Raw genomic sequence first — 27,042 nt, 5'->3', positions numbered from 1 at the left:
TTTTTCTTTTGTTGCTTTCTTATCTTTCGCCGAAGCCCCGCCACAGACACGGCAGTGAAAATGCGGTAGTGACAGTGGTGCAACACCAGAGACGGGGATAAAAAGGGGAATCCCTGGCTGCGTTTTGTAGGCGCGAGGACGCCACGAGTTCACTCGGGAAAATCGAAGTGAACGAATTCGCGGGGAGAGGCTCGTTGAAGCCCGGGGCCGAGAGTTATGACGAGCTCGTGTGTTGGAGGACGAGGAATTTACGCGCATGTGTCCAGTGGGATTTAGTGTCAGCGACAAACCATTCTTCCCAGATCTGGATACCTTGCTCTCGACGTCTACCGGACCTGGATTATCTCATGTCAGGATGGCGCTGGCGCGGTACGTACCTTTCCATTCTCATACACTCCGAAACGATACACCTCCTCGCCGTCATTGCATTTAGGGTGGGTCTTCGCGCGGCTGTATATTTTGTTTTTCCTCTCTTTCGTCCTTCGTTCGATGTTATTAAGCGCCTTTATTGATCCGATTCCATACAATTGGATACGGCTGAGCGTTATCGACTTTAAAAGGCGATTTGTTTCAATGATAATTGTGTGTACGGTCGTATCTCGGTTGTAATGGTAATCGGGTGACACCGGTGTTTCTGTACGAGGCTCCACCGGTCACCGATTACCGGCTGGCTCAATGGCTAAATTTTTCCCGAAATTAGAAACAGTCGATTCACGCGAACGTCGGTGTGTTTTTTATCAAATTTTAATTCGCACTCCCTGTATCAGTAACATAACCTCTACGTTAAAAAAAGTGTCTGCATAGAATAGACTACACCTTCGATCTTAAATACTTTACGCCGATTATCTGTTACAACAATCAATAACGAGTATTTTATTAGAAATTCCTTATTGTATTCGACAATTGGTGATCGAACGAAACTTTACACAAGTGGCATTGAAACGCGGCAAATTCAAATGTTAAAGAGACGACACATCTCTGTAGTACGCGTTAATCAAATTTTTAAGATTGTTTAATACGTTGATTACCGCGCGTCGTGAGAAATTTCATCGTGTTGTTACTCGAACGGTGTAATAAAGCTGATTCACCGATTTTCGTGGATATTTTTGCAAAAAGGTGTACCCCGGTGTCCCTTTGTTTTGAAATATACTACCGCAGATGCCGGTATCTGCCACATAGAGGGCGCGCTGGTCAACGACCCACCCCTACCATACAACTATAGCCAAGTGATTTAACAGGTTTATATAGGTACGCTCTCCGGTATATTTACATAATTGTCACACGCGTTCTTTTTCGAAGCGATACGTACAACATGCCGGGAGTTACTAGTCCGACGGTTTTTATTCAATCTGCTTGCATAGCAAATCAAAGATGTGTGACGTGTAACAATAAGGTTGGTACATCTTTCTTTTTTTACGTTAAGTCGACCTTCTGAGCACGATGCGGGCTTCGTCACGGTTCGACAGTCTGCCTTTATACTGAAACGTTTGACCGTGAATATACCGAGACGGTGGAATTCAAACATAGAAATATTAACAACGGCCTTATCTTTTTACTTTCCTTCCTCCTTGCGTTTGGGAAATTCTTCGATCGACAATTTGTGTAACTGACACGGGCATCCACGATTGTAAAATAATTTTAGTTGCTTCGTTTTTGAGTTTGGAGGTTTATCAAGTTTAATGAAACGTATTCAAAGTCTATCTCTTTGAAAATGAGGCTTCAAATGAAACAATTTTTCAATTATACTGAATTGTGATAAACTTCAAACTCGATTTTCTCGAGGACCAAGTCCCGAACGAAAAAATTCTATTCTTTTCAATTTTTTTCACAAGAAATCGTGTTGTGGTTTTACGTATTATCGCCTCCGTAATTTAAATACGTATGTTTCGTATCATGTCGTGTTAAACGAGGATTTAATTTCATTTGTTTAATTAAATTCTAACAAGTGGAGCAAAAGAGATAAAATACCAGTATACAAACGAGGATTAAGCAAATAATTTTAATCGCGCATTTTCTGAAACAGTTCAATCCGAGTACCTACGTTTGTATATTTCATTGAATTTTTCTCTCTCTCTCTCTCTTTTTTTAACCTGAATCATTATCATGCTTTTTACAATCAATGCACTACGTAGCGTATCGCTGCACATAACATTACTTTCTTTGTTCAAACTTTTTCCTTCTTTTTATCAGCGCGATAGAACACGCAGCGTCGTGGCAGTAAACAGCCTTCATAGCACATACTTATGCTCGCGTACGATCGAATCGTGACAGAACTGACAATGAAGCTTTCTACCAATCCCGTACCCCCGTGCACGGATGTGCCATCATGCGAGCACAACGTCGCCTTCTGTTCTAACCTCTCCCGAACGCTTTTTAGAATTTATTTCCCTCGCGGTCGAACGTCGATTTATCTCGCGGACACGTAACGCTAAAGGCCTCTGCTGTAATATTTCGTTCGTCTTCGGTTGGCCAAGTGGCGGGGTGGCGGTGGAGAACACTCGGGGTCGGGAGCGCATGAAACGTTCGCGTAATTGAATGTAGCAAATTAAACAATGGTAAAGGGAATCGTACCGAGTCGGCAAATGAGCGTACCGCCGGTTGGGCTTCACCGATAGGGCTCCTCCTGATGGGGACTATTACTCATTACACTTCCTGCCCGGCAGAACGCAATCAGGCGGAGTGATGAATCACGGGGCTATAAACAGATCTTCGACTTTGTAATTACGATTTAACGAATGCGGCCAGGATGCTCGTGCCAGGACCTCACCTGCCGGCTAACCTTCGCGTTATGCAATTTAACTTTTCAACGCGGATTTTTACAGTCCCAGCCCGGCCAATTGTTGCAGCCGGGTTTCTTTTGGCGCTGTCGAAGGCCGAAAGTGCGTGTTAACATTTTCAAAGTTGACCGGTGCAATGTGTACTCGTGCAGAATTATCGAAGTACAAATTCATGCGAGTTGTCAGAGTCGAACGAAGCTGTATTGAGATTTATTTAATATTTTTGTCCAACGTCGACGTTGGAAAATTGGTTGTTAATTGTTCGGATGATGATTGGCCTTTTTTGAGGGAAGGGGGGGGGATTTAGACGATACGTTTCCAAGGAATTTTTCTTTCGAATATTCTTTCGACAAACGTCTCTTTGTGTATTTTTGAGCCTCTTTCTTTCTTTCTTTATACTAATAAATTTTTAAAAAGTCCAAACCACTTTTCTAGGTTCGATACAGTTCTTTAACGATCGACGAATGTTTGAAAATACGCCATCCGTTTTCGTGTATACCTTTTGTTTGAACGCGTATCACAGGAAATGTATATTGTTCGATCTTCCATGTTTCAAGCACTCATGCTTTTTTTACACTTTGTTTTTAACTGCTACGTTGTGCAATAAATTTGTTCGCCTCTTGATGTTACGTAGTACGTATTATAGTAGACAATATGTTTAATCTATCTACATCTATCTACATGAAGAAACACACAGTATGGATGAGTGTTCCTTATAATTGTAAATGGGAAAGAAAAATGAACACTGGGCGTATCTCGATCGATAATGTATACAATATCATACTAATACTAATCATATCATACTAACAAAAGGATCGTTTATTGGAATTATGATTAACGAATGATTCAAGTTGATTGAAATATTTACTCTGCTATTAACATTGATACAAGCGAAAAAAGTTCTTTATAGATAATAATTATATAATTCAAAGTATTATATGCAGGCAGTCTTTTGACAGAAAGTATACATTGATGCGAACAAACTTATTACATGGTCGAATACTTTACTTTATCACAACATACTTATTTAACAAAGTTGATAGTTCGTAGTGAAGTCAAAATTATTCGAAGAAATCTTCTACATGAAAAGTTTCAATAATTTGTTTGAAACCATTTGATCCGCATAACGTTCAACAGAATTTCAAGCACAGAATCACTCGCTTTTTTGTCAAGAGAGATGAAATTTATATTACACGATATCATTTACGATATCCGAAATTGCAGTCGAGTTCGTATTCCTATTCATAGCTCTCGGATCTGTTGAAGCGAGTAGACTTTCGTGCGTTCAGGGTTCCAAACGATTAACCAATCGTACGTGAAAATCGACTAATTGGCAAGAGAAGCGTTCCTCCATCGGAGGACACTCCTCGCTACGCGAAAGGTAATTTCGTATCATTAACATAACTCAGAGCGAATCGACTGCCGTCCCACGATCAATCAATGTCCGTTGAAATTACGTTAAACGCTCCGCGATGAGAATTGATCGACCCCCGACGATAGTGACAGTTCCTCATCCAGGACAGATGTCGGTTGACGCACACTTCTCTTTCCACGTCGTTGTTACGTTGATCCCGCGAGGAACAATCACGAATCACTTGCAGTTAATTAATTTTGCCACTGTTCATCTTTACGTTCGAAGGCAGAAGGCAGTCACGCCCGATTACGTACAATTTCGTAATACGTACTTAATTCACGCGATAACTCTCCGTAACTTCACTACTTCAGACACCTATCGACAAATCACAAAGCGTGAAATTTTCGCCAGAGACATCGAAAACAAAAGGATGGAGACTTCGTGATATACTGCTCACAAAAATTAGGGGATATTTCAAAATGAATATGAAGCAATAAAAAAAAACAGGAGCATTTGATTTTTTTTTTTTTTTTTATTAAAGCAAGAACATCAGAAAATCAAACGACGTAAAATCTTCTGATGTTGTTGTTTAATAAAAAAAAACAATCAAATTCTTCTTTCCTTTATCGCGTCATATTCATTTTGAAATATTCCCCTAATTTTGTGAGCAGTGTACCTTATAATGTAGTGTACAAACTTTTGTTTATGCATCTTGCGAAAGAATTATTTGAATCGTTGAGAATACACCGTTTTATAAAAGTGCTCGACCACTCGGGAACAAGGAACCTTCGCCTGACTTTGAACTTTAAACCCGCGCAAACGAGTATCGTTTAGAAGTCGAGCCGATTGACTTCGAGAGTTGATATCGTTTGCCCTCCGATAATTTCGAGAAAATCCATCGCGCTCGACGTTTGATGGAACTTGGAAATGTTTCGCAATCGCTGGTAATACTCGTTCGTAAAAGGTTTTTGTAGTTAATTCTCGAACACTTCGGTGAATCACTCGAACTTTAATTTCTGTCTATCTATTTGAAGCGATATATAAGAGCGGTTTGGCGGCGGTTGATAAAAAGTTTTTAGCATAACGCACTCGCCGACTGTCGCGTTAGATGAATCGGAAAAGCTCTTCGACCTTGCGTTGACGACGTTATCGCGTTTGCGTCACAATATTTTCTTGTTACCGGCACACACTGAAACGGCAGAAATCGCTTTGAATGTCGGTGTTCTTTGTCCCCTTTGCGTACACACTGTTGTTCCATTATCGTTGTCTGTCTCTGCATCTAAAATATTCTTACTCCTGTACATACATTTGCATATGTGTACACTCGTAGGTATGTACATATCTAGACATTTTGATCGTTTTTTTCTTTTTTTTTTTTTTTTTTTTTTTTATAATACATTTTCTATAATACATTGTAATATTTTGTTAAAGTGTAAAAATCCATGGCAAATATATATATATATATATATATTATATATATCTTGTGGTATTGGAACAGTACAAAATTGAATTATCTATGTATTTAAAAGAGGAGTGTTGTTTCGTATCTCTTACATTTCTTTTACATTTATTTTTATTATCTATTTTACTTATTACTCATATTTACTCATAGCTTTGTTTCGTGGAACAATGTGAACAATGTCGGGAAAGTCTTTCCTTTTAACTTTTCTTTTTATCAATAGTTGATGTTAAATCTCTCAGCATTTTTAAAGAATCTGCACATTTTCCAAGTGCTGTGCTAACATTTAACTATAAAATACGTACCATGTACTTTGATTGTTTTTTTCTTTTTTTTTTTTATAATACATTGTAATATTTTATTAAAGTGTAAAAATTCATGACAAATATATATATTTATATATATATATATATATCTTCTTGTGGTATTGGAACAGTACAAAATTGAATTATCTTTGTATTTAAAAGACAAGTGTTGTTTCGTATCTCTTTCTTTTACATTTATTTTTATTATCTATTTTACTTGTTACTCATATTTACTCATATTACTCATAGCTATGTTTCGTGGAACAATGTGAACAATGTCGAGAAAGTCTTTCCTTTTAGCTTTTCTTTTTATCAATAGTTGATGTTAAATCTCTCAGCATTTTTAAAGAATCTGCACATTTTCCAAGTGCTGTGCTAACATTTAACTATAAAATACGTACCATGTACTTATAATACAATTATATTATATTATTTATAATATTACCATATATACATGGTAAATATATGTATATATAAATATAAATATGTATGTATATGTAATATATGTATATATAATATAATTATATTATTTATAAGATAGAGAGCATTTATACTTTCAATCTCTTGTGTTTATACACGTGGGAACACAAAGGAAATATATACTGTATGTACTCAACGCCAATTGAAACTAACAAAATAGATTTGTTTTGACAAGAATTTAATAAGAATGGGAATTTTACGCGTACAAGTGTAGAGAGTGAAGTTGGTCGATTCCTTTTTGATTTTTAAACGCATTAGCGCACTTTTAGCGATCTCTTGGTAATTATTAGTTCAACACTTTTACGCTTGTTTCTCCGGTTGTTTCGCGGTGAAACCTGCCGGAATATCCTAGGTAATGAATTGCCCAAAAATAAAACGTTGTTGCTTTGAAATCGTATCGATCTTTCGCGTCCTTGTCGCCTTTCTCAGCTGCCGCGTGTTAAATTTAAAATTTCCCCTCGCCAAGTCTTAAAACTTGAAAAATCTTGACGCTAATCTCCATCGATTAGTCGCAGGAACGTACTGTTTCACTTGTGCATTAAATTTTCGTGCACTAGCGGTGGAAAATTGAATGTTGTTCTATCGTTCTATCGTTGGGGGGTTGATACAATCAACGTTTCGACTAAAAATAACCAAGAAAGTGAAAAAAGTGACATTTATAGTCACTTTGTTAAATTGTTCTTTGCAAAGTGTGAAAACACATTTGCCCTGTTGCCGGTTCTGTGAAAAATCGCACTTGGTTTCTCTCGTTGGATCGGTCGTACAAATTAAACGAAAAATATGCCCGTGAAAGGCATCGTGATGACGTTTAATTATAATTCGAGTACGCTATTTGCTCGACGATCACTTTTAAGCAATTATCCAGCGATTATCGAGCGTGGACTGAGTAATTTCGAGGCGTTTAAAAAAATTGCTCGGCAATATATATTTTAAAATATTTATCTTTCCTTCGCGGTAATAATTTATAGTTCGTAGATCATTATACGTAACTTTTTATCTACGTAATTTTACGTAATTTTTTAATACTAAATTGCTTATAATGAGCAATTAACCTTCATAATAGTTGATATATCAATCTCTTAATAATACGTAATTTTAATATTAAATTGCTTATAATGAGCAATTAACCTTCATAATAGTTGATATATCAATCTCTTAAATTAGTATCACTTTTTTTTTTTTAATTGACAATTAAATTAATTCTCGATTGAAAAGCAAAGTGTTTGGGTGTGCAACTATTCATTCTCGTCGGTGTGCGAATACAAAACCAAAAAAAACTTTCGATTCGTCATGGACATTGGCCCTCCGAGGCATTCTTATCGTCCTCTTTGTATTAACAATTTGTATGTTTCAGCAAGAAATTGCTTGGAACAAATTGAGCAAACATGGTTAACGCTCTCTAATTTTACATGCTCGTACGCGGAAGATGAAATAATTGTCATTGATGTAGGAAAGTACAGTTGACATTGATTCAATGGCGATTGCAATGGAGTTGAATTGGAAATAGCGTACTTGCTTTTTGTCTTTCTCATTTTTCTTCCGTTGCCGCTGTTTTATGTATAATTCCTCGTCGTTTATTTACTCTTTTGTTATTTTCATTGACAGCTGAATTCTGCATAATTTTGTATAATTTTGTAGGATTTCATTCCTCGAACAATCGAATTCTTTATTTTCAAATTATCATCCCTTGTACCTTACATCTGTTGCCTCGATCATGTCAACACGGGAACTTGTTCAGTAAAGTAAAAAATCTCTTTCAGCTCGCCAAACAATTTTATCGTAGAACATTTTTTTGCACTTTGTTACTTTTGAAAATTTTCTTACACTTATGTACAGAGCGATACGATTTAAGTGTAATTATCATTTACCGATAGAAGAACAAAATTACTGTCTGCCGAGTGAAGAACAAAATTACGCAGATAGAAATATATCAGAGTAAGTGAAATAAATTAGTTCCATTAAAATAAAGTAAAACGACAAGAAATAAAATCAGCGTTTATAAATTCCATTATTACTATTATTCCATTAACCGAGCCGGGGTAATGATAGAAATAGAACCACTGTTAGCAACCGCTGGAACGTTCGTTGGCAATAAATTTCTATCGACAGCTCCATCGGAATTTCGAATCCATTTGTCACTATCGTTGACAGTTCCACTCACTTAACTTCCACGATATCGCTATTTTTCAAACCTCCCGTATCACTCGCTCATACATGAAAAAATTCAAAAATTTACTGTCCAGCATCTCTCTGTTTTTAATTTACCCACTTACCTCTCTATCTTTGCGGTTTTTTCTTGCTCCAAGAAGAAATGCATTTACTGGACGAAAGGAATTAATTTTCATTCATTTCTACACTCGATTTGTCGTTTATAAAATTTTCTTGTCATTCACTCCGATCTGATTTATTCTACGAATGGAATACATTAACCTCTTGCCACGCACGTCGAAAATATTTCGCCCAAAATTGCAATGTTCTCACTTTTGAGTGTATGGAAATACAACCCAGACAAAACAAACAATGAATTTATTACTTCCTAGTAATTACTATCCAGTGATATAACGAGAAAAGTGAATTCGGAAAAGTAGACGAATTGTTGTATACAATGTTCGGTCACTCGTTATGGTCCGCGAACCAGTTACCAGCGCGAGAGGTTAAGGTTCCTCGCATCACAATTGAAAATTCTATATTATCGAACAAGGATTGTTGATCGAAGATAATAATATTCGTAAGTCAGTTGTCATCGCCATCTCTCCCCATTCCTTCCCGATCGAACCAAATGAGAAACGAAGCTCCCCGGTGGTGCGATATCCGCATGTCCCATCCACTCGAAGAATCTTTCTCCCGGAAGTCCGCGGTGGACCCCTCGTTTCTAGTAACCGTCTCGCACCGTGTGCCAGCCAGCCAGCCAGCCAGCCAGTCTCGTCAGTCTCGTGGCTCGTCCAGTCGGGAAATCGCTTTCAACGCTATTATTATATCGCGACGGAGAGAGTCGAGGCCAATCGATGTCCGGTGTACGATGAAATAAAGCCGTGCACAAAGGCGGACGCGTCAGGGCGGCGGCGGCGGCGGCAGTGGAGGCAGTGGTTAGCTTGGCGAAGCAATGGAGGGGGAACGGAAGGAAGGAAGGTTGTCCCTCGCTAGCGGCAACCTTCAGCCTCAAGGGTACAGGGCCGTACCAACGTCCCCTTATGCCTTTTCGCCCTCGTCTCCCTCTCCCTTCGTTCGCCTGCCAAGCCTGTTTCGCTTGGACACAAAAGCTCGAAAAACGGGCTCGCGTCTTTCCACGAATTCTCCCCTCCCCTCCAACTGTTCTCGTAAGAGGGACCTTGTGTTTCTATCTCCCGTTGTACCTCGATGCTCGACAAATATACACCGCTATTTGGAAAGGCTTTTTTCGGGACTAATTCAACTTGGAGATTTTCCGTGCGATTTTCTTCGGTTTCGGGTTTTCCTTTTTTTCTTTTTTCTCCTCTCTGGCAGGCAGAGAGATGCTCCTTGAAAAGAAGGCAGGTAATGCTGCGTTTTGTATTCCCTTTTGTCAATGTTACGACTATTGGTGTAGCCTCAACTAAAGATGAAATATTTGACACATATACACACACATATGTGTGTATATATATATAATATTTATATATTAATATAATATATAATTATATATAATATTTAACGTATGTATTTAGTTATTATTAAATATTTCTACGTAGATTGAATAACGTATATATAGAATATTTATATATTAATATAATATATAATTATATATATATATATATAATATTTAACGTATTTACTTATTTATTATTATTAAATATTTCTACGTAGATTGGATAACGTATATATAGAAGATTTATATATTAATATAATATATAATTATATATATATATAATATTTAACGTATGTATTTAGTTATTATTAAATATTTCTACGCAGATTGAATAACGTATATATAGAATATTTATATATTAATATAATATATAATTATATATATGTATATAAAATATAATTATATATATATAATATTTCTACGTAGATTGAATAACGTATATATAGAATATTTAAAATATGTATTTATTTATTTATTATTATTAAATATTTCTACGTAGATTGAATAACGTATATATAGAATATTTCCAGTATAATGTCTAGTTATAATATCGAAAAAATTTGTTTTTTCAATTACTCGCTTATAAACATATGTTCTTTGTTCGTTATGCGCGCGAAATGCATGAACATTGCCAACAGAATTATTAGCATTACGATGACTTTGCTTTTACGAGATTGATCATTCTCTAGGAACGAGTTCTCCCACCTTTCTTCTTTCAAGGTTCTCTGCCTCTCTTTCTCTCTCTCTCTCTCTCTCTCTCTCTCTCTCTCTCTCTCTTATTTTCACTCATAGGGGTTTATAAAGTAACCTGAAGGTTCCCAAGGGCCAATCCACCCCCACTGTCCCATAAACCATCTCCATTTCTTTCAGTTTTCCTTTTTCTTTCTTCGTTTTCGTCGAGGCAGAGGGTTGGTTCGAGGAAGTGAAACACCAAGTTACATTTTGTGACTGGCTTGCAGATGATTTGGATCGTGTCCCGAGCGAAGTGTAAAATGAACTTTGAATTCAGGTTCGTACGAATACATTTTTACGTCTATGCGTGTTTTAATCGAGGTTTGAAGTAGATTCCTCTTCTTGTGAAACGGAACTTTCGAAAGTATTTTTGTGATTTTTTTATACTATGGTGAAAATGGTAAAGGTGATTACTAATGGTAAGAATAAAATGGACTAATTTAAGAAAGCGCTGTTAGTGAATTGGTGGATTATTGTAAAAGTGCTGTGAATTTCTATCCTGCTAAACGTGTTTATTCAATCAGTATTCGGTATTTTTATGTTCGAAATTAATTCGCGATAGTGTTTCTTCAATTATTGTCTAAAATTTTTATCTTATCGTTACACTCCATCTTTTCCATTAATATTTTCATTAAAAGAAGAAGACACATGTTTCAAAATTAACTACATATTCTTTTTTTTTTTTCTTTTTTTTGCAATTGCAAAGTGCACGTGCGTTGTTGCTTTTGCGAAAAAGAAGTATGTAGTCTGTTTATAACCTTTGAACAGTTGCATTAATCACCCCGTATGTGCCTCTTATAATAACATTTATAAAATACTAAATAATTAAATATTTAACATTATTTTATAACATCTTATATTAAATATTTAAAGAAAAACGAGAGAAAGGTGACAGAGAGGTGATCAAAAATTATTTACTAACAGAGTTTTGTTCCAATACTTTCGAAAGTTCCCGAATTCTTTTTCAGTGGAAAAAAATCCCATTACCTTCGTCGTTGTTCCCCTTCTTTCTTTCTCTCTTTTTCCACGCACAGGGGCTGAAGGCCCATTCGAAAAAATCTTTCCACCAATGGCATTTCCGTGAACAGATTTTCTTTGTAAACGGCGGCTGAATTTTCGAACATTTTCCCCTTCTTATCCTCGAGATACACATTCGAAACGATACCCCTAGTGTCAATAGAGCAAAGGCTTCTCTCTTTCTTCCCTAAAAGGGAAGAGTGGTCCAGATAAGTATATGTATGCGCTTTGTGCGTGTGTCTATCTACCTAGGAATCCATAGGCCAGTTTTCTTAATTGAGAGTCGAAAATAAACAAGTTTCTCATAGACGACAGTATTTATCCATTTAGGGAAATTGCAGAAATGCGTGTGAATATAAAATATGGAAAATATAAAAATGGAAATATGAAATATGGAAAAGTAGAGAAGTAACAATTTATATGAAATTCCGATAGTCTGACGAGGAATGTCTCGAAAGGTTAAATAGTTTTCAGTTAGTTACAAATTACAATATATCACAAAATTTTCAAAAGAAATTTTTTTTTTTTTGTTAAACTAATATGATTAGTTACAATCATATTCTAATTATATTAGTTTTGTTAAACTAATATGATTAGAATACTGTGTATTTTTGACTTCATAGTGTTGTAACTGATGTCGAAGCAAAGTTCAGTGACTCATTAATTCTATCTTTCTCTTTGATCTTAACGCTTCAAGGGAAAAATTTTTTTTTTTTTTTTGAAAATTTTGCGTACGGCTGACTAAAAACTATTTAATTTTTATTTGAGGTGTCAGATCAGGGGAAGTACCTAAAAAGTCGTAGGGATTATTTCGCGATGCATATAATAGATATATAAATAAATAAAGTATATGTAATACAATAAAATAAAAGACACGAAAATATTAAACGAATGGACGAAACAAACTTTTGCTAGGCTTCATTCACAAAGATACGAATTTGCGTTATTATCGATACATTATTTTCCAGTTATCGATTTTATGGCCCCGGTAAAGCGGCAAAGTAATTTTAAAGTTCCATCGAGTCAATTTTTTTTTTTTTCGGTATTCTCTCGATCGTGAAGCTCTAGCTAAGGACTAAAACACTTAAGTCGAGCTTTCACGCTCGCCGTGAAGTTCCTCCCTTGTTCTCCAATTAACCCGAATTGCACTCCAGCCTAGGAATCTGGCAAAAGCTTCTCCACAAGAATGGTTCACAACTTGAAACAGTGATTCCTAGTATTTTAGATCTTGTAGAAATAATCCTCTATCGTTATCATTGAGTGTTGAGATGACTCAAAGTCTCTTAGTGTTGGCTGTAAAAAGTCGAAGTAACGTAAATATATCAATCCTCTACTTGGTGCTAATTTTTTTGTTTTATTGAAATGTTTTTTCAATTGAATTTTATTTTTATTGTCAAGAAAACACTATCAAATAGTAGGAAATTTGGTATATATATATATTGGTACAGAGTGGACCAACTAAATATCTGCCTTATTTAAAAAGAGGCATTTTTTTGAATGAGAAATAATGGTATAATTTTTTTTAATGGAATACCTTTTTACATATCTGATGCGATATTTTATTTTCTATACGAATATATAATCAATATACTTGTATTAAAAACGTTTCAATTTTAATTTCATTGAATTTAACATTGTCGTTAATAAAACAGACATTTTCATAATCAAGTATAGGTGTCACACGAATATTCTTTTGCGTAGAGAACAAAAAAAAAAAAAGAAAGGAATTTGTCAAAAGAATACAAAATTCCATTAAACTAAAAAACCTGAAGATGTCTATAAAAAAGTTATTTCCCCCCGGCGCATCCACTCCATGAAACAGTGCAACTTTGTCCAGAAAAGTTTGTACATGCTGAATAAATTAAACACGTCGACGATCCAATTTAACTGACCCAATAAATGTCTGTACAATAAAGTAGCTATAAAAGAATATTCGTAACACACCGTTGTCACATCTATTACAGTGTTTATATAATAATTACATAATAATTTCACGCAGTAGTATACTTCGATGGCTACGAAAATAAAACTGAAAGTCAAAGGCTAAAACATTATTACCATTAATCGACAAAACTCCTGCACCTCGGATGCCCGAGCGACGACGTTGCGGCGTCTCTTTCGAGAGCAAGAAAGATCTTTGTGCAGCTTCGTTGACCCATCGAAGCTCGGACGCATTTTCTTGAAAGGCAGCTGAGGAGAGGGGACGTTTTTTTTTTCTTTTCTTCTTCTCCCTCTTCTTCATTCGGCCGAGTGGAGAACTAACTCGCCGGGAACTTCTGCTGCCACTGGTCGGTCGATCGGCCGGTCGGACGGTTAGTCGTCCTTCTAGGGCCATAGGGCTTCTTTACTCCTGTTGGTTCTGGCTTTGGCTCGTGTTATATCCTGCCAAGGGCAGGGAAGCTCCCTGGACCCCGACTTGTTTCCAACAGGGGCCACTGGCCCCGCTACGTGGGATATACCGGACGACCTTGGGCCTCACGGCCAATTTGCGAGGTCCATTCCCTCCAGATGGGCCCTTACCGGCCGGCTTATTAGCCACCGAGTCATTCCTCCGAGCCACTCCTCCGTCCGCAATGGAATCCTCGACGCAACGATCTCCTCTCTCTCGGCTTTCGGCCCTATTTTTGCGGTTTTTTTTTTCACTCGTAGGCGATCCTTGGAGATTTTGACTCGGAATAAATAAATAATGAACAGTGTCGTCGCGAACTTGTAACAGCTTGTAAATAAAGAGTGAAATCGAAGGGTGAAACTTGGAGTGTAAGCTTTTGTCTTTTTTTTTTTTTTTATCTCGCGTGGTTTAGAATGGTCATCCTTTAGAATCAACTTTCGCGGTTATTTTGAGGCCGATGAGAATTTTTAAACGCCGGTATACGCAAGTTCTGGCACGACGAATGAATGGGGTTCTTTGACGAAGTTTCATCTACGAGTATGAACAACCGATGAATAAACGGAGCACACGTTTCCAATGTTAGGTGACCATTCTCGGTGAAAGGCTTGGATAATTATTTGACTTTCTGATGGACAAACCTATCGTGTATTTCAATAAAACTTGAAAGAAAAATGGACAGTAATTTTCACTGTTACACTATTAATTTATTAATTAAACACTAGCAAGACTTGGACGTATCGAACACTTTGGTCTTTAGTTTCTTCCACGTTATAGTCGTGCGTTCGTTGAATGTTGATCTTTGACAGGTTATCGCGATTCTTAATAATTTTTTTTTTCTTTTTTTAAATAGGCGCCAGTCACTGATTTGCGGTGATTTTTAGCTGTCTCGACGGCTTGTTAACTGTCGTCAGAGGCTCTCGATAACTTTCAATAACTGCTGGTAATTTATGACTCGTGATAATCGTTAGTTCCGTCGAGGCGATAACTTCTTTCGCGTCGCATTGCTCTCGACAGATAACATTACTGATGTGTGCACATGGACAGGTATCGAACCGACGCTAATGGCGAGCAAAAAAATTAAATTGGGTAAAAATAAAATTGTTCTCTGGTCGTTACAATCTCTTTATGAATTTATTATTATTTATTTTGGAAAGTTAAAATACGCACGGGTTCTCTCGTTGAAGTTTACACTAACGATTGTCCAAAGAATGACACTGATATACTATGGTCCTAATCATTAATCGCCGTTAGGGGCTTTTAGCCCATGATACAGTAGGGAAGAGGGCTTGAGTAACATCCTCAGGTATTTTCGCTGTCTCTAGCTAGAACCCGAGATAACAAATGCTTCATGTTTACTAATTAAATGCTCCACTACTCATCAGAGATCGAATGAAACCACGAATTAATTTTCATAAATAAACTATTCGCCGGACTTTTCACTTTAAAATCATTTCTTTTCTATTTGAGTTAACTTTCTACGTTAACGCTTCAACTTCGTTGCGATAATGACAGTTTTTGACAAACGAGTATCAAAAGTTACACACATTTTAACAGTAGGGCATTTTAAAGTAATATATAAAAATTAAGATAAAGCATCGAAGGCTGCATGTAAAAAAGATTACAATATTGACTTTTTTATTTCGCTTGCAAGATAAAAATTTGTCAGACGGTAAAAGGTTGTCAGATGGTTTGTGTTTCAATTTCATAGTTGTGTACTGACATTTTGCAGAAAACCTTCATTTTTTTTTTTTTTTTACAGAATATTTATATAAATATTTCTGTATTTTAACTGTATTTTATTTGTATTTATATTTCTGTATTTTAATTGTATTTTATATTTTATATTTATGTTTTACATTCATTTGTTTCAGTGAATTTTATATACTTATTTTATTTTATATATATTTTATATATTTATTTTTATATATTACTTTCTTTGTACTTTTGTAATTTCTTTCTTTTTTTTTTATACACATTTATTTTTATATATTACTTTCTTTGTACTTTTGTACTTTCTTTCTTTTTTTACACATTTATTTTTATATATTACTTTATTTGTTCCCCACGAAATAATCCACTATACTTTATATTCTATACTTACATATTATATTTATTTATTTCGCTGCGTTTTACGACAGTTTCCTCGAAATAAAAAACCGAAGTAAAGAAAATTCGAAACTTTTACGAATACAATTTACAGCCTACAAATTTTTTCTCTCTCATTTGCCCGTGAAATGAAAGGTTTCGCCTTTCTTTAAATTCCTGCGCATAACACATATCGCGACCCACGTGACGCACGGAACGTGTCGAACGTAACGATCGTTTAACAATTTCGTCACACGTAATGTCGCAACGATAAGGCGATATACATATAAAAGGAGCAGAAAAGAAACGAAAAGAACGATAAAATCGAATAATCGAAGGCGCGCGTAGGATGTGAATCGAGTCACGTTCGCGCGTACAGCATTGGAAACGTCGTAAATAGCGAACAAATAACGCGGAGAGAGAGAGAGAGAGAGAGAGAAACGATGCACGACTCATCCTTCTTTGCTTACAAGTTCTTTGAAAGTCTACCGGGCGGTTCTGTCATTACGGAAACGTAGCCTGAGTACGTAATTGCAGTGAACAGATACCAGAAGCGCGCTGGCTCTCTGTGGCTTGAAAATATCACGTGTACCGTGGCGGGCTCGTGTGTTTGACAGTAATTTAACTCTCCTTTACCGATCGTTATAGTCCATGTCGTTGTTAACTCGGTTCCAGGCACGTGTTAACCACCTTGATCTCAACGACACGAAAAGAGCTGTTATCTTCTTACACTTTGGTCGATCATTCCTCTTCCCAGCCGTGAAAAATCCTTGAATCTTTGAGTGATTTGTGAACCTTGAAGATATTCTCTTTGACTATTTTGTAAACGTCCTCCGGTTTGATATATTCAATTCATTTTTATTCATCCGGAAAATTACTGAATACAGCTGAATTATCGTGTCGAAATATTTGATTGTGCTTGCGAAATATCGTCACGTTGCAGAAGTAGAATTGTGATTAAAATCGCGCAGTGGATTATCTTCGTATCAGTGGACATTCAGATCTAGAGAAATTCGTCGAAATTGGTCGATCACGTATTGTTTCACTTTTGATAGGCGACGAAATTTTCAGGAAATGTTCAGGCACAGATCCCTCGTGAAAATTTAGGTGTTCACCTAAAATGAGGGATTTATGGAGTGGCCATTTTCATGGAATAACGAGGCTGTGTTTTATAAAATAAGGAAGTTTATATTAGTACGATAGATATCTGCAATGGAACAGATAATATTCCCCTCGAATGGTAAAGAGATTAACATCTGTAGTAATAATATTATGAAATTTCAGTTTTATCTGGAACCACAGTAACATGATTAATAAGCTCTAGTTCTAGCAGTAGTTCTACGAAGTTAATTTATTCCAACGATTTGCACACTTCGATATTCATAAGATTTTAACGACCGTCGGGTAATTGAAAGTGTTGAGATATAAAAAAAAAAAAAAAAAAAAAAAAAATATAGAGAAAATAGACATAAATGATATATTTTAGCCAAAAAAATATCTATTTGTGTTAGTTTCTCNAAAAAAAAAAAAAAAAAAAAATAAAAGAATCATGAAATGGAAAACGATTTAGATTTAACTGCAAAGATAGTATTGTTTACGTTGTCTCATTGAATTTTTATTAAAACGAAGGGTGAACGCTACATTGACCTTTCGTGATAATTTCGCCGAGTCACATTAATTGTGCATCGTGCTAATCTGCATTTTATTCTGATTGATCGTCATTCGTCGAACATTCTCTGGATGTTTTTGCTTTCAGTTTCGTTTCTAAAAAAAAAAAAAAATAAATGACTCGAAGGAAATGATTTATCTCTCGTTTACGTAGTATCGAGTTTAATCAGGCAGTGTAACTACTCTGATCAGTATCAGTATTGAGCGATACTACAGCTATAATTTCGGGGGAATTCCAAATTGTAAAAGTGTCATTTTGTTTTCTCAAGGTATTTTTATTACGAAAATTTCCGTTTGATCTTGTTCCTTTTTACTTCCGACTGCATTTGCATCTTTAGAATTTCTATGAGACCTCAACGTTAATTGGCACTGCTACCTAAACGCTTCGGGTTATAAACGATTATAAGCATATTAAGCAATTATGTCTTTACATCAGTCTCTGTTATCGCAACTAATTGCGATTGATTTGAAATCATGTCAGTTTATAAACGCAACTACTTCGGCTGACGTTTCGGTACATTCGAAAATTTCGCGGGCTTGTAAAGTTACTACTCTCACGCCATCTCGTTGAGAACCGCTGCACCACGAAAATCCCATCAATCCAGTCTCTCATCTTATTTCGTCAGAAACCTTGCCTAAATGTATCCAGCGGCAACATAACCTAAAATCGACACTAATGCAGCGTTGAGGCAGTTTTGAATCAATTAAGATCTTGAAGTTTATTTATCTACGTGACCAAAAGAAAAAAAAAAAAAAAAAAAAAAATATTAATGATCGTATTGAAAATACATAAAAATAACGAGAAAGTCGAAGAAAAAGTTTCGCACGCGTGCCAAATTTGGTACACGCAGCACGCAACGAGCTAACGGCGCAAAACGAGTCAGCCGAACAACTCGTTTGTTCGTAGCGAAACGTTAGATCGTTGCCGCCGCGACACGTGTCCATTACGGGCCTCAATGTCAACGTATGCAAACGCGCGTAAGCGGCGCGCACGGTTGACCGTTTTATCGAACTTTATCGGGCGGACGTGAGCCCGGAGGCGCGTGAAAAGAACTCGCACGAACTGGTTCTTCTCTCCTTTTCTTTTCCCCCTGGATGCGCTTGTGCGTTTGCACGCACGGTGTTCCCCGGTGCCATCATCGTCTTTCACTCTTTTTCCTATACCGATCGCGACGCGGCCTAAGCGACAACAAGCTGGCGCGTGCGAAACGCTCTCACGCGCGCGCGCGTGCGCCACGGACCTCGTCGTCGTCGTCGTCGCCGCGCCCTTGAAGAGAGCTAGCCTTTGTCTTATCACAGTCAGTTTGCGCCAGGCACATCAGCCTTGACTTCGCCCCTCTACGACGCTCGTCTCTACTGACTGTGCTGCGAAAATCGACCGGCTGGCATCTGTCTCGCGTTGCCTCGCACGAACGAGGCGAATTATCGCGGAGCTTCTCTCTCTCTCTTTCTCTCTCTCTGGAACAGCCTCAGATTAACCTAAATCGTTCTACCATTCCGGCCATCTTCGAATTCCTTTTCTTTTTTCGCCGTACGCTCGACGAAACGACAGTTTCGATGGTTCGTGCCGCGATTTATCACAAGGTGGGCAAGTCCTTTCATTTCCCGCGCAGATCGTGACAAAGAGGAGAAAAGTTCACATGTTTTTGTTAATTACCAAGTTCCTCCCTGGGTCTAGGGAATTTTTAAATACGAAGCATAGAATAATATAATATAATCCCCTAGATTGGTTCGTGTAGGGGGACACGAGTCGCTGAAACATTTTGTGGAATTTCAAGTACAGGTCAATGGTTATCCATGGTTACGACGTACAAGATTAATTATCTTAATTACGGTGTAAAGTACGTGATTTTACCGAACCAAAAAGACTTTCGCTTTCGAATTTCTTTCATTTTCTTCCCTCGTTACGGTCTCGTCGTGCGTCGATTAACTTCGTGATTTAACTTCACCGGCGACATTTTCTCGGCGATTAAATCATTTAACGAGAAAACTCTGGATTAATTTTACACTCGCGAAGATATTCCAACTCGGCGGGTTTGAGATTAAATCCGCTTGTCCACCAATGGATACGGAAGAAGAACATTCGATCGTGAATGAGACACTGTTTCCCCTGCTGTCATTGAATTTCTATTTGCTCTCTTGGTTCTCCACAGGAAATTTATTCTCGTATCTCTTCGTCTCTTCAATTCCTTTCTCGCAAGTTGATTTTTCATCGGCAGGAGGGGGCGAGAATAAATGAGAATATAGTGTTTTTCTCGTTTCACGTTGGTAACGTGGCCGGGAATTCCTACGACTTTTCCGGCGACAGCGACCTCGTCCGGTTTCCAATTTCTGCCGGCGATCTCGGGTTTCGCATCTTCCATCGTCCTCGTTTCTCCTCGCGTTCGAAACGAGAGACGGAAACCCACGGGGGCTTCGAATGACCAATCGACGCGAATTTATTAAAAAGCTCTCTCTCTCTCTCTTTTTGATCTTTTCTGAAAACTCTCTTAGTTAGGACATTCCTCGCTGGCGAGATTAAAAATGAATTGGAACAAGTCGGTGCTCTCTGCTGCGATTTTCAGCGTGATTAATTAATTTATTGCCCAAGGATCGATGATTGCAAGTCAACAAAATTAATTGCTGACAGTGCACAAAGTGCTGTGTGCGAAGAGATTAAATTTTTATCCGATTGAATGCGGATACTTTGTTATCCAGATACTGGCTGTTTCTTTGTAAATGCTCGAGTAAACTCCAGCACGTCTAATTTTAGACAACGGGAGACCACCAGCCTGGATGAAATTCATTTTTTCGGCGAGAAATCAATTGAACAACGTCAGACTGTAAGTCCGAATTTTTCACGTCTGGAATGGAATGTAAACGTGAAAGTGAATAACTTGGTCAAAGAACAAAAAAAAGGAGATTCAATTGTATCGATACGAGAGTTCAACCGTGGGATTACAAAATCTGTACGCGAGCTTTCACTTCTTCCACCGATTGAATCTAACGAAGACCCAACCTACTTTTAATTATAAAATGCCACCACTCTGCTTTCCAAACGTTCTTACTTTCGAGAACATTTTTTTTTCTGCTTTTTACATTTCTTGGCTATCACGCTCGCCTTGGGTGATTTTTCGTTATAATTGCGTTGTTTCGAGCTTAGCATAGACGGTTTTCACCTAACTTCCTCGTTTTCACCGGCGAGCTCTGTTCTACTTTCCCCTGGGCTCTCGCGGTCTGGCCCACGCCTTCGCCATTCAACAGATTTGAAATCAGACGACGGCGATTGACGAAATCGCGATTTCGACACCAAACGCCCGTAAATGGATCGTCAAACCTACTGCTGTTTATTATCTATGCATTTATTATTTCCACAAAAGATCACTTTAACTCGTGTATCACGCTGGGAAGCGTCTGAACGTTGTACGATTTTTCTTTGAACATTTCTTTCGATTGTACCCTCACGCGTGTAACAAATAATTTCTGAGTAATCTGAGACACTCGAGATCTCTATAGCTTAATCTTAATTACTACCAGTTATCGGTCGCGAATTTGTTTGTACAAACTCTGACCAGTTTCCAACATTTTTTTATTTTTGTTCTGTTGTTTTATTCTCATGTCAGTAGTAATGCATTATTAAGCGGTCAGACAATTTTGCTCCATTGATTGGCCAACATAACTTGGATCTTATTTCTTAGAATGAGCCTCCAATGTTGTGTGTCTGTGTATGTGTGTGTGTGTGTAAAATAAACAAGTGTGTCAAGTGTATCCATATGTTTCGCTTGCATTTGACGAGAAAGGAGGATATTCAAGTTTCCCAAAAATATGTCTTTTTGATAATATCGTTTGATACGTTACATTATTTTTGATAATATTACTCGTGAGGTGTTCCATACAATACAGTAAAAAAAATTTCGTTCATCTGCTTCCAAACGTCGCGCGAAAAATTCAACCGCCCGCGCTGGGCAACCGATTGCGGACCATAACGAGCGACCGAAACCGTAAACACAAGTAATTCGTCGCTTTCTTTTCGAGCTCGATGCCACTGAGGTAATAAGTTCGTTATTTTTTATCTTTACTTAAATATACTTGAAACCTTGAGGAAACGTTATAATTTTGGAATAAAAAAATTGTCGACGTGCGTAAAGCCGATTGAACGAACTCTTGATCGTTCGAACCTGAACTCCCACCGTACGAACTCCAATTATGTAAACTCCAGTTTTTATATAAATTATGTTACCGACGAATCGATACATAATAACGGAGCTCTATCCACGCTGTATTTCTTTCTCGAGCGCGTAATCGGCTCTGCAATGTATTACTGAAACACCCGGCGGCCCCACAAAATCGGATCGTGAGCGGTCACGTTCACTTCCCCGATCGTGTCCATGTGCGCTCCCTTCCTCCGCTTCCTTCGCCTGAACGTTGAAACCGTGGAATCACGATAGAAACCGTTTATCTTTCTCTCGGCGAAATGTCCCTCGACGTCGCCGCCGCGTCCCGAATAGCGGCCTCTTCCTCTTTCGCCTGACGCCTCCGACTGTGCATCTAGCGCAAAGCCAACGTGGGAGTAAAACGTGGAAGTGAAAGTTAGAACGGGCACGAGTCGGCGGAGAGGGGAGGAACGTGGTATAAAAGGCGCCGGTTAACATGTTGACGACGTATAAAGAGGTTTAACGAATGGACGGCATCACTCTCGCCTTTTCAAACCAGATTCGAGATTTTCCTCCTTCCTTTTCTTCGTTCTTTCACGCCTCGTTCTTCCGCGGAGCGAATTTTCTTTCTCTCCGTTTTGTTTCTCATTTCGTTCGTTTCAATTCATTTCATGAGTAATTTATATAGGAAGAACAAGTTTATCGTTTGGAAGCTCGACGAGCTTTAGTTATCACACGACACGGCAAATTTTCACCTTGCGACTCGCGGTTTCAGTGAATTTTTACGGACGTTTCTCCGTAATTTTTCTTGCCCAAGCTTATCGTTGCGAGAAACTGAGCTGGCTGAAACGCTCGACTAACCAAACGATTGAATTTCGAGTGGCAAGGAAATTGCAAAGCACCGATGACTTTCTCAAGTTGTCTTTCACCCCGTAGTTGGTAAAAAAATTTTATTCCGTTTGATCGATGTGTTCAGATAGAGGCAAGATTTCTCTTATCTGCTTCTGCTGCTCGCAAAGAGCGTGTGCTGGAAAGTGAAAGGGGGGAAATGAGGCTATTTTTCGTTTACCAAGCGCTCGTGCACAATGTTACATGTATATCTCGCGGAAACAGAGATACATGTACCTTGTCGAACCGTCAAAATCAAAGCAACAAATGCTTCCGCATTTCAAATGTCGAAAAGCACCGTATATTTAGAGATAAATAATCGTGTTTCACTAATTCGAATCCGTAAATCTCAATTAATCGTAGATAAGCATTGGTATGACGCTTCGAAATTTCAAATATTTTGTAACTTGTAATTGACTAATTTAATTTTATAATTTCGTAATTTAAAATTCGTAGATTGAATCCTCAACTGGTACCATTAAATATTAATAGTCGTGCAAATTTAAGTCTTCCTACTGATCGTAATTTTTGAAATTTTTTGCTCAATTCAATTTCTTTTATCACTACTCTTCAGAATGAAAATATAGGATATAAAATGGAATTGAATATAATAAATATAATATAACCATCCGATATCGTATTATATGTTAAGTATCGAAAGAATTGTAAAGTTCAGAACTCTGAAACGATTTCATAATTTCCTACGAAGTCAAAGTTGTCTGATCACTTCGAAAACTTCGCGTGGAATCGTGTCAGGTCGACGAAGGAACCGCGGTCTCGAGATGTAAGAATTTTTCGTCGCAGCGTATTCTTTTTTATCGTTTTTTTTTTTTTTTTTTCCCCCTTAGTATCGCGGTTAATCGTATGCGCGGTTGAAACACTTTTTCCATCGCTACGTGTGTGCGTCTGTCTGTTGAACAATAATTTAACCGTATGTAGTTCACCTCCATACCTCCATACGTCTCTTAATGCAACGCAAATGGCATCCGTAAGCGGAAACGTTGTTCTTTGGAAGGGGATAAATACTAATATTAACTCATCCGGTACCCCGCGACCATTCACGAACACTTTTGTTCGATTCCCCGACCAGTTTCGGAGAGTATATTTGAAATTCAAAGCGCATCGAACTCGCTCACTTCCAACTGTTTCGCCGTTAAATTCGATCAAATTGAAAAATCCAATCAGTCGATCAGGGAGATTTGCTTTTCGTGAAGAAGCGTAATCATTTTTCAAAAGATTCCTACGCGCAAAAGTATAACGTTAAAAAGAAAGAATAACATTTTTTCTTTTTCATTTTCTGAAGACTCATTTTCTCATTCTCGAGACAGTCGGGTTTGTATTTGAATTTGAATAATTACGTGCTGGAAAGAGGCGAATGATCTACATGCAAAAAAATATGTGAAAACTGGGACATGGAAATTCGGAAAACTGGGTAATGATATTTTACATTTTACAAACGAGAATTTCGATATCGAAATCTCCTCTTTTATTTTATATTTCTACATTCTGCAACTCCATCTCTTTTATATTCTAAAAAAAAACGAACAATGTTGTTCTCATTGAATTATTCAATTTGCTTGATTACAGTGCATATTTGTTTCAAATTAATATGCTAAATCAGTACGTTGATAATTAACTGAACGTGTAATTTCTTAAATGACACGATCAAAATGTTCTGATTATATCGTATATATAACATGATACATTATATATCATTTAGATTGTAAATTTAATCATCACATTGCTCGAATAAATTTAACGCACAAACAGGATAAATCATCGACGATCTTTTCTACGTAATTTTTCTCTTTGTCAGTATAAAAAAAAAAAAAAAAAAAAAAAAGGAAGGACACGACTTCGCGATTCACCAAGTCGATTCTCGATTTTTTTTTCTTTTGTTTCACGAAACGCAGAGAACAAGACGATATCGTTGCCGAAGTCTCGTCACGATTAACCAGCCCGAGCAATCCGCCTTCGCGGTTATCGCGTTAACGTATCGATTGACCGACTCGATAAGGGTTAAAAGGTTAAGACGAGAAGTCGCGTAGCGGCGACCTCCTAGGCTAGAGGCTCGGCTAGAGAATCGAGAAGCAGGTCCGATGAACCTGCGGGGCTAATGTACTCGACTCGATGACGCTCGAGTAGTTCCGTACTTGGCGCACGTGAGCACCATCGCGTGCCCTGCATACCCTTCTTCTTTCATGCTTCTTTTCTCTCGTCCTACCCTCCCCCACCCTCTTCGTTCGCCGTTCTCCGTTCTCCAACCTCCTCCTCCTCCTCCTTCTCCGCCGGTGTTCACAGCCCTCTTTGTTCCTCCGGCCACCCCTTTTCCCTCGCATCGAGCGACTTCCCTCCTCGTGGTGCAACGTGCGACACGCGGACGTTCACGTGTGCTCTGCCATCCACCGTTCTTCTTATCGTCTCGATAACAGAAGAAATTCTCATAGTTCCAAGGATTTTGAAAGCCGACCCTTTGAAAGGTGTATGGCACTTGTACCAATGAATTCTGAGTGAGGGAAGAAATTGCACTCGAGCCTCCAAAAGTACACGCTGTGCTGTGACAGATCTATCCGTAAAATGCAAGTATTCGAAACTATTTCAAAACCAATGCAGTGGAATTTAATCGAAGTCAGTTCTATTCTCTAGATATATATTATATTAAATATAAAATATATTACATTATATTAAATATTAAATATATTACATATATTAAATATTAAATATATTACATATATTAAATATTAAATATAATATATATTATATTATATTAAATATTAAATATATTACATATATTAAATATTAAATATAATATAATATATATTATATTATATTAAATATTAAATATATTACATATATTAAATATTAAATATAATATATATATTAAATATTAAATATAATATATATTATATTATATTAAATATTAAATATAAAACATATTATATTATATTAAATATTAAATATAAAACATATTATATTATATTAAATATTAAATATATTATATGTATTTCAGAACAAATACAACCCATTGTTTTTACAGACGAAAGATTTCGATATTTGGAATTACGTTCGAGCGTCTTGCGTCGGAAACTTTGGGGTTAGCATAAAGTTTCTGCGAGATAAAATTTTTCTAGAAGTTTGAGAGCAGCCGTTATGTTGGCAGCTTTCTGTTATAGGTACGACACCATTGTCACCTTGTAACGGGTTGCTTGGCTCTTCTGACTCTAGATCTTTAGACAGAGAGAGCAATAACGTTTAAAGCTGTGCCATAAATTAAACCTCTTTTCTTGATGAAATATTGCCGTTTTTTGTACAGACGTCAGCGTGGACGTTCCTCCGAAAATTATATTGCCTTGCTTTCTAGCGCTCTATCGACTCCTGACCTTCTTCATTTTCTTACGTTTTCTTTCGTCGATGATTGAATGCCCAAAAGATAGAGTAAAACATTTGGAAAACAACGTGGGGCCATTTAATCCAAACTAGACACGCAACAAATAATAGCAAATGTTTCATACCAATATTTTGTTCTGCCAACCCCGTGAGGAATAATCTGATTAAAAAAAAACGGAAACTGCAGAAGTTAGTAGAATTATAGGATAACATGGGAACAAATTGTTTCAGGCTTGCGGTGAGCGACTGTGCGCCTCAAACGTCGCGGGTCAGCTCAAACTTGCACAGCAGCAGTAGTATGGCAGTAAGCCGCGTACCTAGCCCTCCACCACCGGAAGTGAACACCCCCGTGGCCGAAAATTGGTGTTACACGCAGGTACGTATCGAACGTTGCCCTCTGAGTTGCTATCCGTACGTTGAAAAAGACAATAAGAACGAAAGGCAGACCTTCTCGAGTGAAAATGATCGATCCACGAATTATCCGGGCGAATTAAGAAAAATTATTACACCGGTCTCTTTATACAGTACGACAGTTTGTTAAATTGAGTTTTAGAGTTCTCTTGTTCTTTTCTTTCCAGACACATTAGGCGATGATTAACGTCGTTTCTTACGATGTTTCTTACAATTCAAACGTGGCAGTTGCGAGAGCAGTGTCTTGTTAGGGCTGCCAGAGTGAAACCAATTTAATTGCAGTTTAATTGGTCGTTAGCGATGAGCTTTAATAGCAGTTGGCGGGAGCCGAGGGCACTCACAGGGGCCATTTG

The 27,042-nt window shown here is 37.4% G+C and overlaps 2 protein-coding genes across 7 annotated transcripts in view; both read left to right on the top strand.

The window, feature by feature from the left end:
- LOC122527882 overlaps window positions 1-69 on the top strand; it is an 18,359-nt gene extending 18,290 nt beyond the window's left edge. Inside the window, exon 3 of the mRNA XM_043652460.1 lies at window positions 1-69. This exon is cut by the window's left edge and continues 591 nt beyond it. Within this exon, the coding sequence (XP_043508395.1) occupies window positions 1-69 (69 nt within the window).
- Window positions 1-27,042, top strand: part of LOC122527879 (protein roadkill) — a 78,356-nt gene that overhangs the window by 26,875 nt on the left and 24,439 nt on the right. For 4 of the 6 annotated variants that reach the window (XM_043652452.1, XM_043652451.1, XM_043652450.1 and 1 more), the window contains exons 1-2: window positions 164-369; window positions 26,510-26,654. In XM_043652452.1, the coding sequence (XP_043508387.1) occupies window positions 257-369; window positions 26,510-26,654 (258 nt within the window). In that variant the 5' untranslated portion in view covers window positions 164-256. Of the gene's footprint in view, window positions 1-163; window positions 370-1,279; window positions 1,394-26,509; window positions 26,655-27,042 lie in introns of those variants that run through there. The other 2 variants (XM_043652454.1, XM_043652453.1) reach the window with 2 other exon arrangements.

This window comes from Frieseomelitta varia, unplaced genomic scaffold (genome assembly GCF_011392965.1).
Source record: "Frieseomelitta varia isolate USP_RPSP 00005682 unplaced genomic scaffold, Fvar_1.2 scaffold_236, whole genome shotgun sequence".
Taxonomy (NCBI): domain Eukaryota; kingdom Metazoa; phylum Arthropoda; class Insecta; order Hymenoptera; family Apidae; genus Frieseomelitta; species Frieseomelitta varia.
Note: the sequence above shows the minus strand (reverse complement) of the source record. Positions and strands in the feature narration are given on the sequence as shown.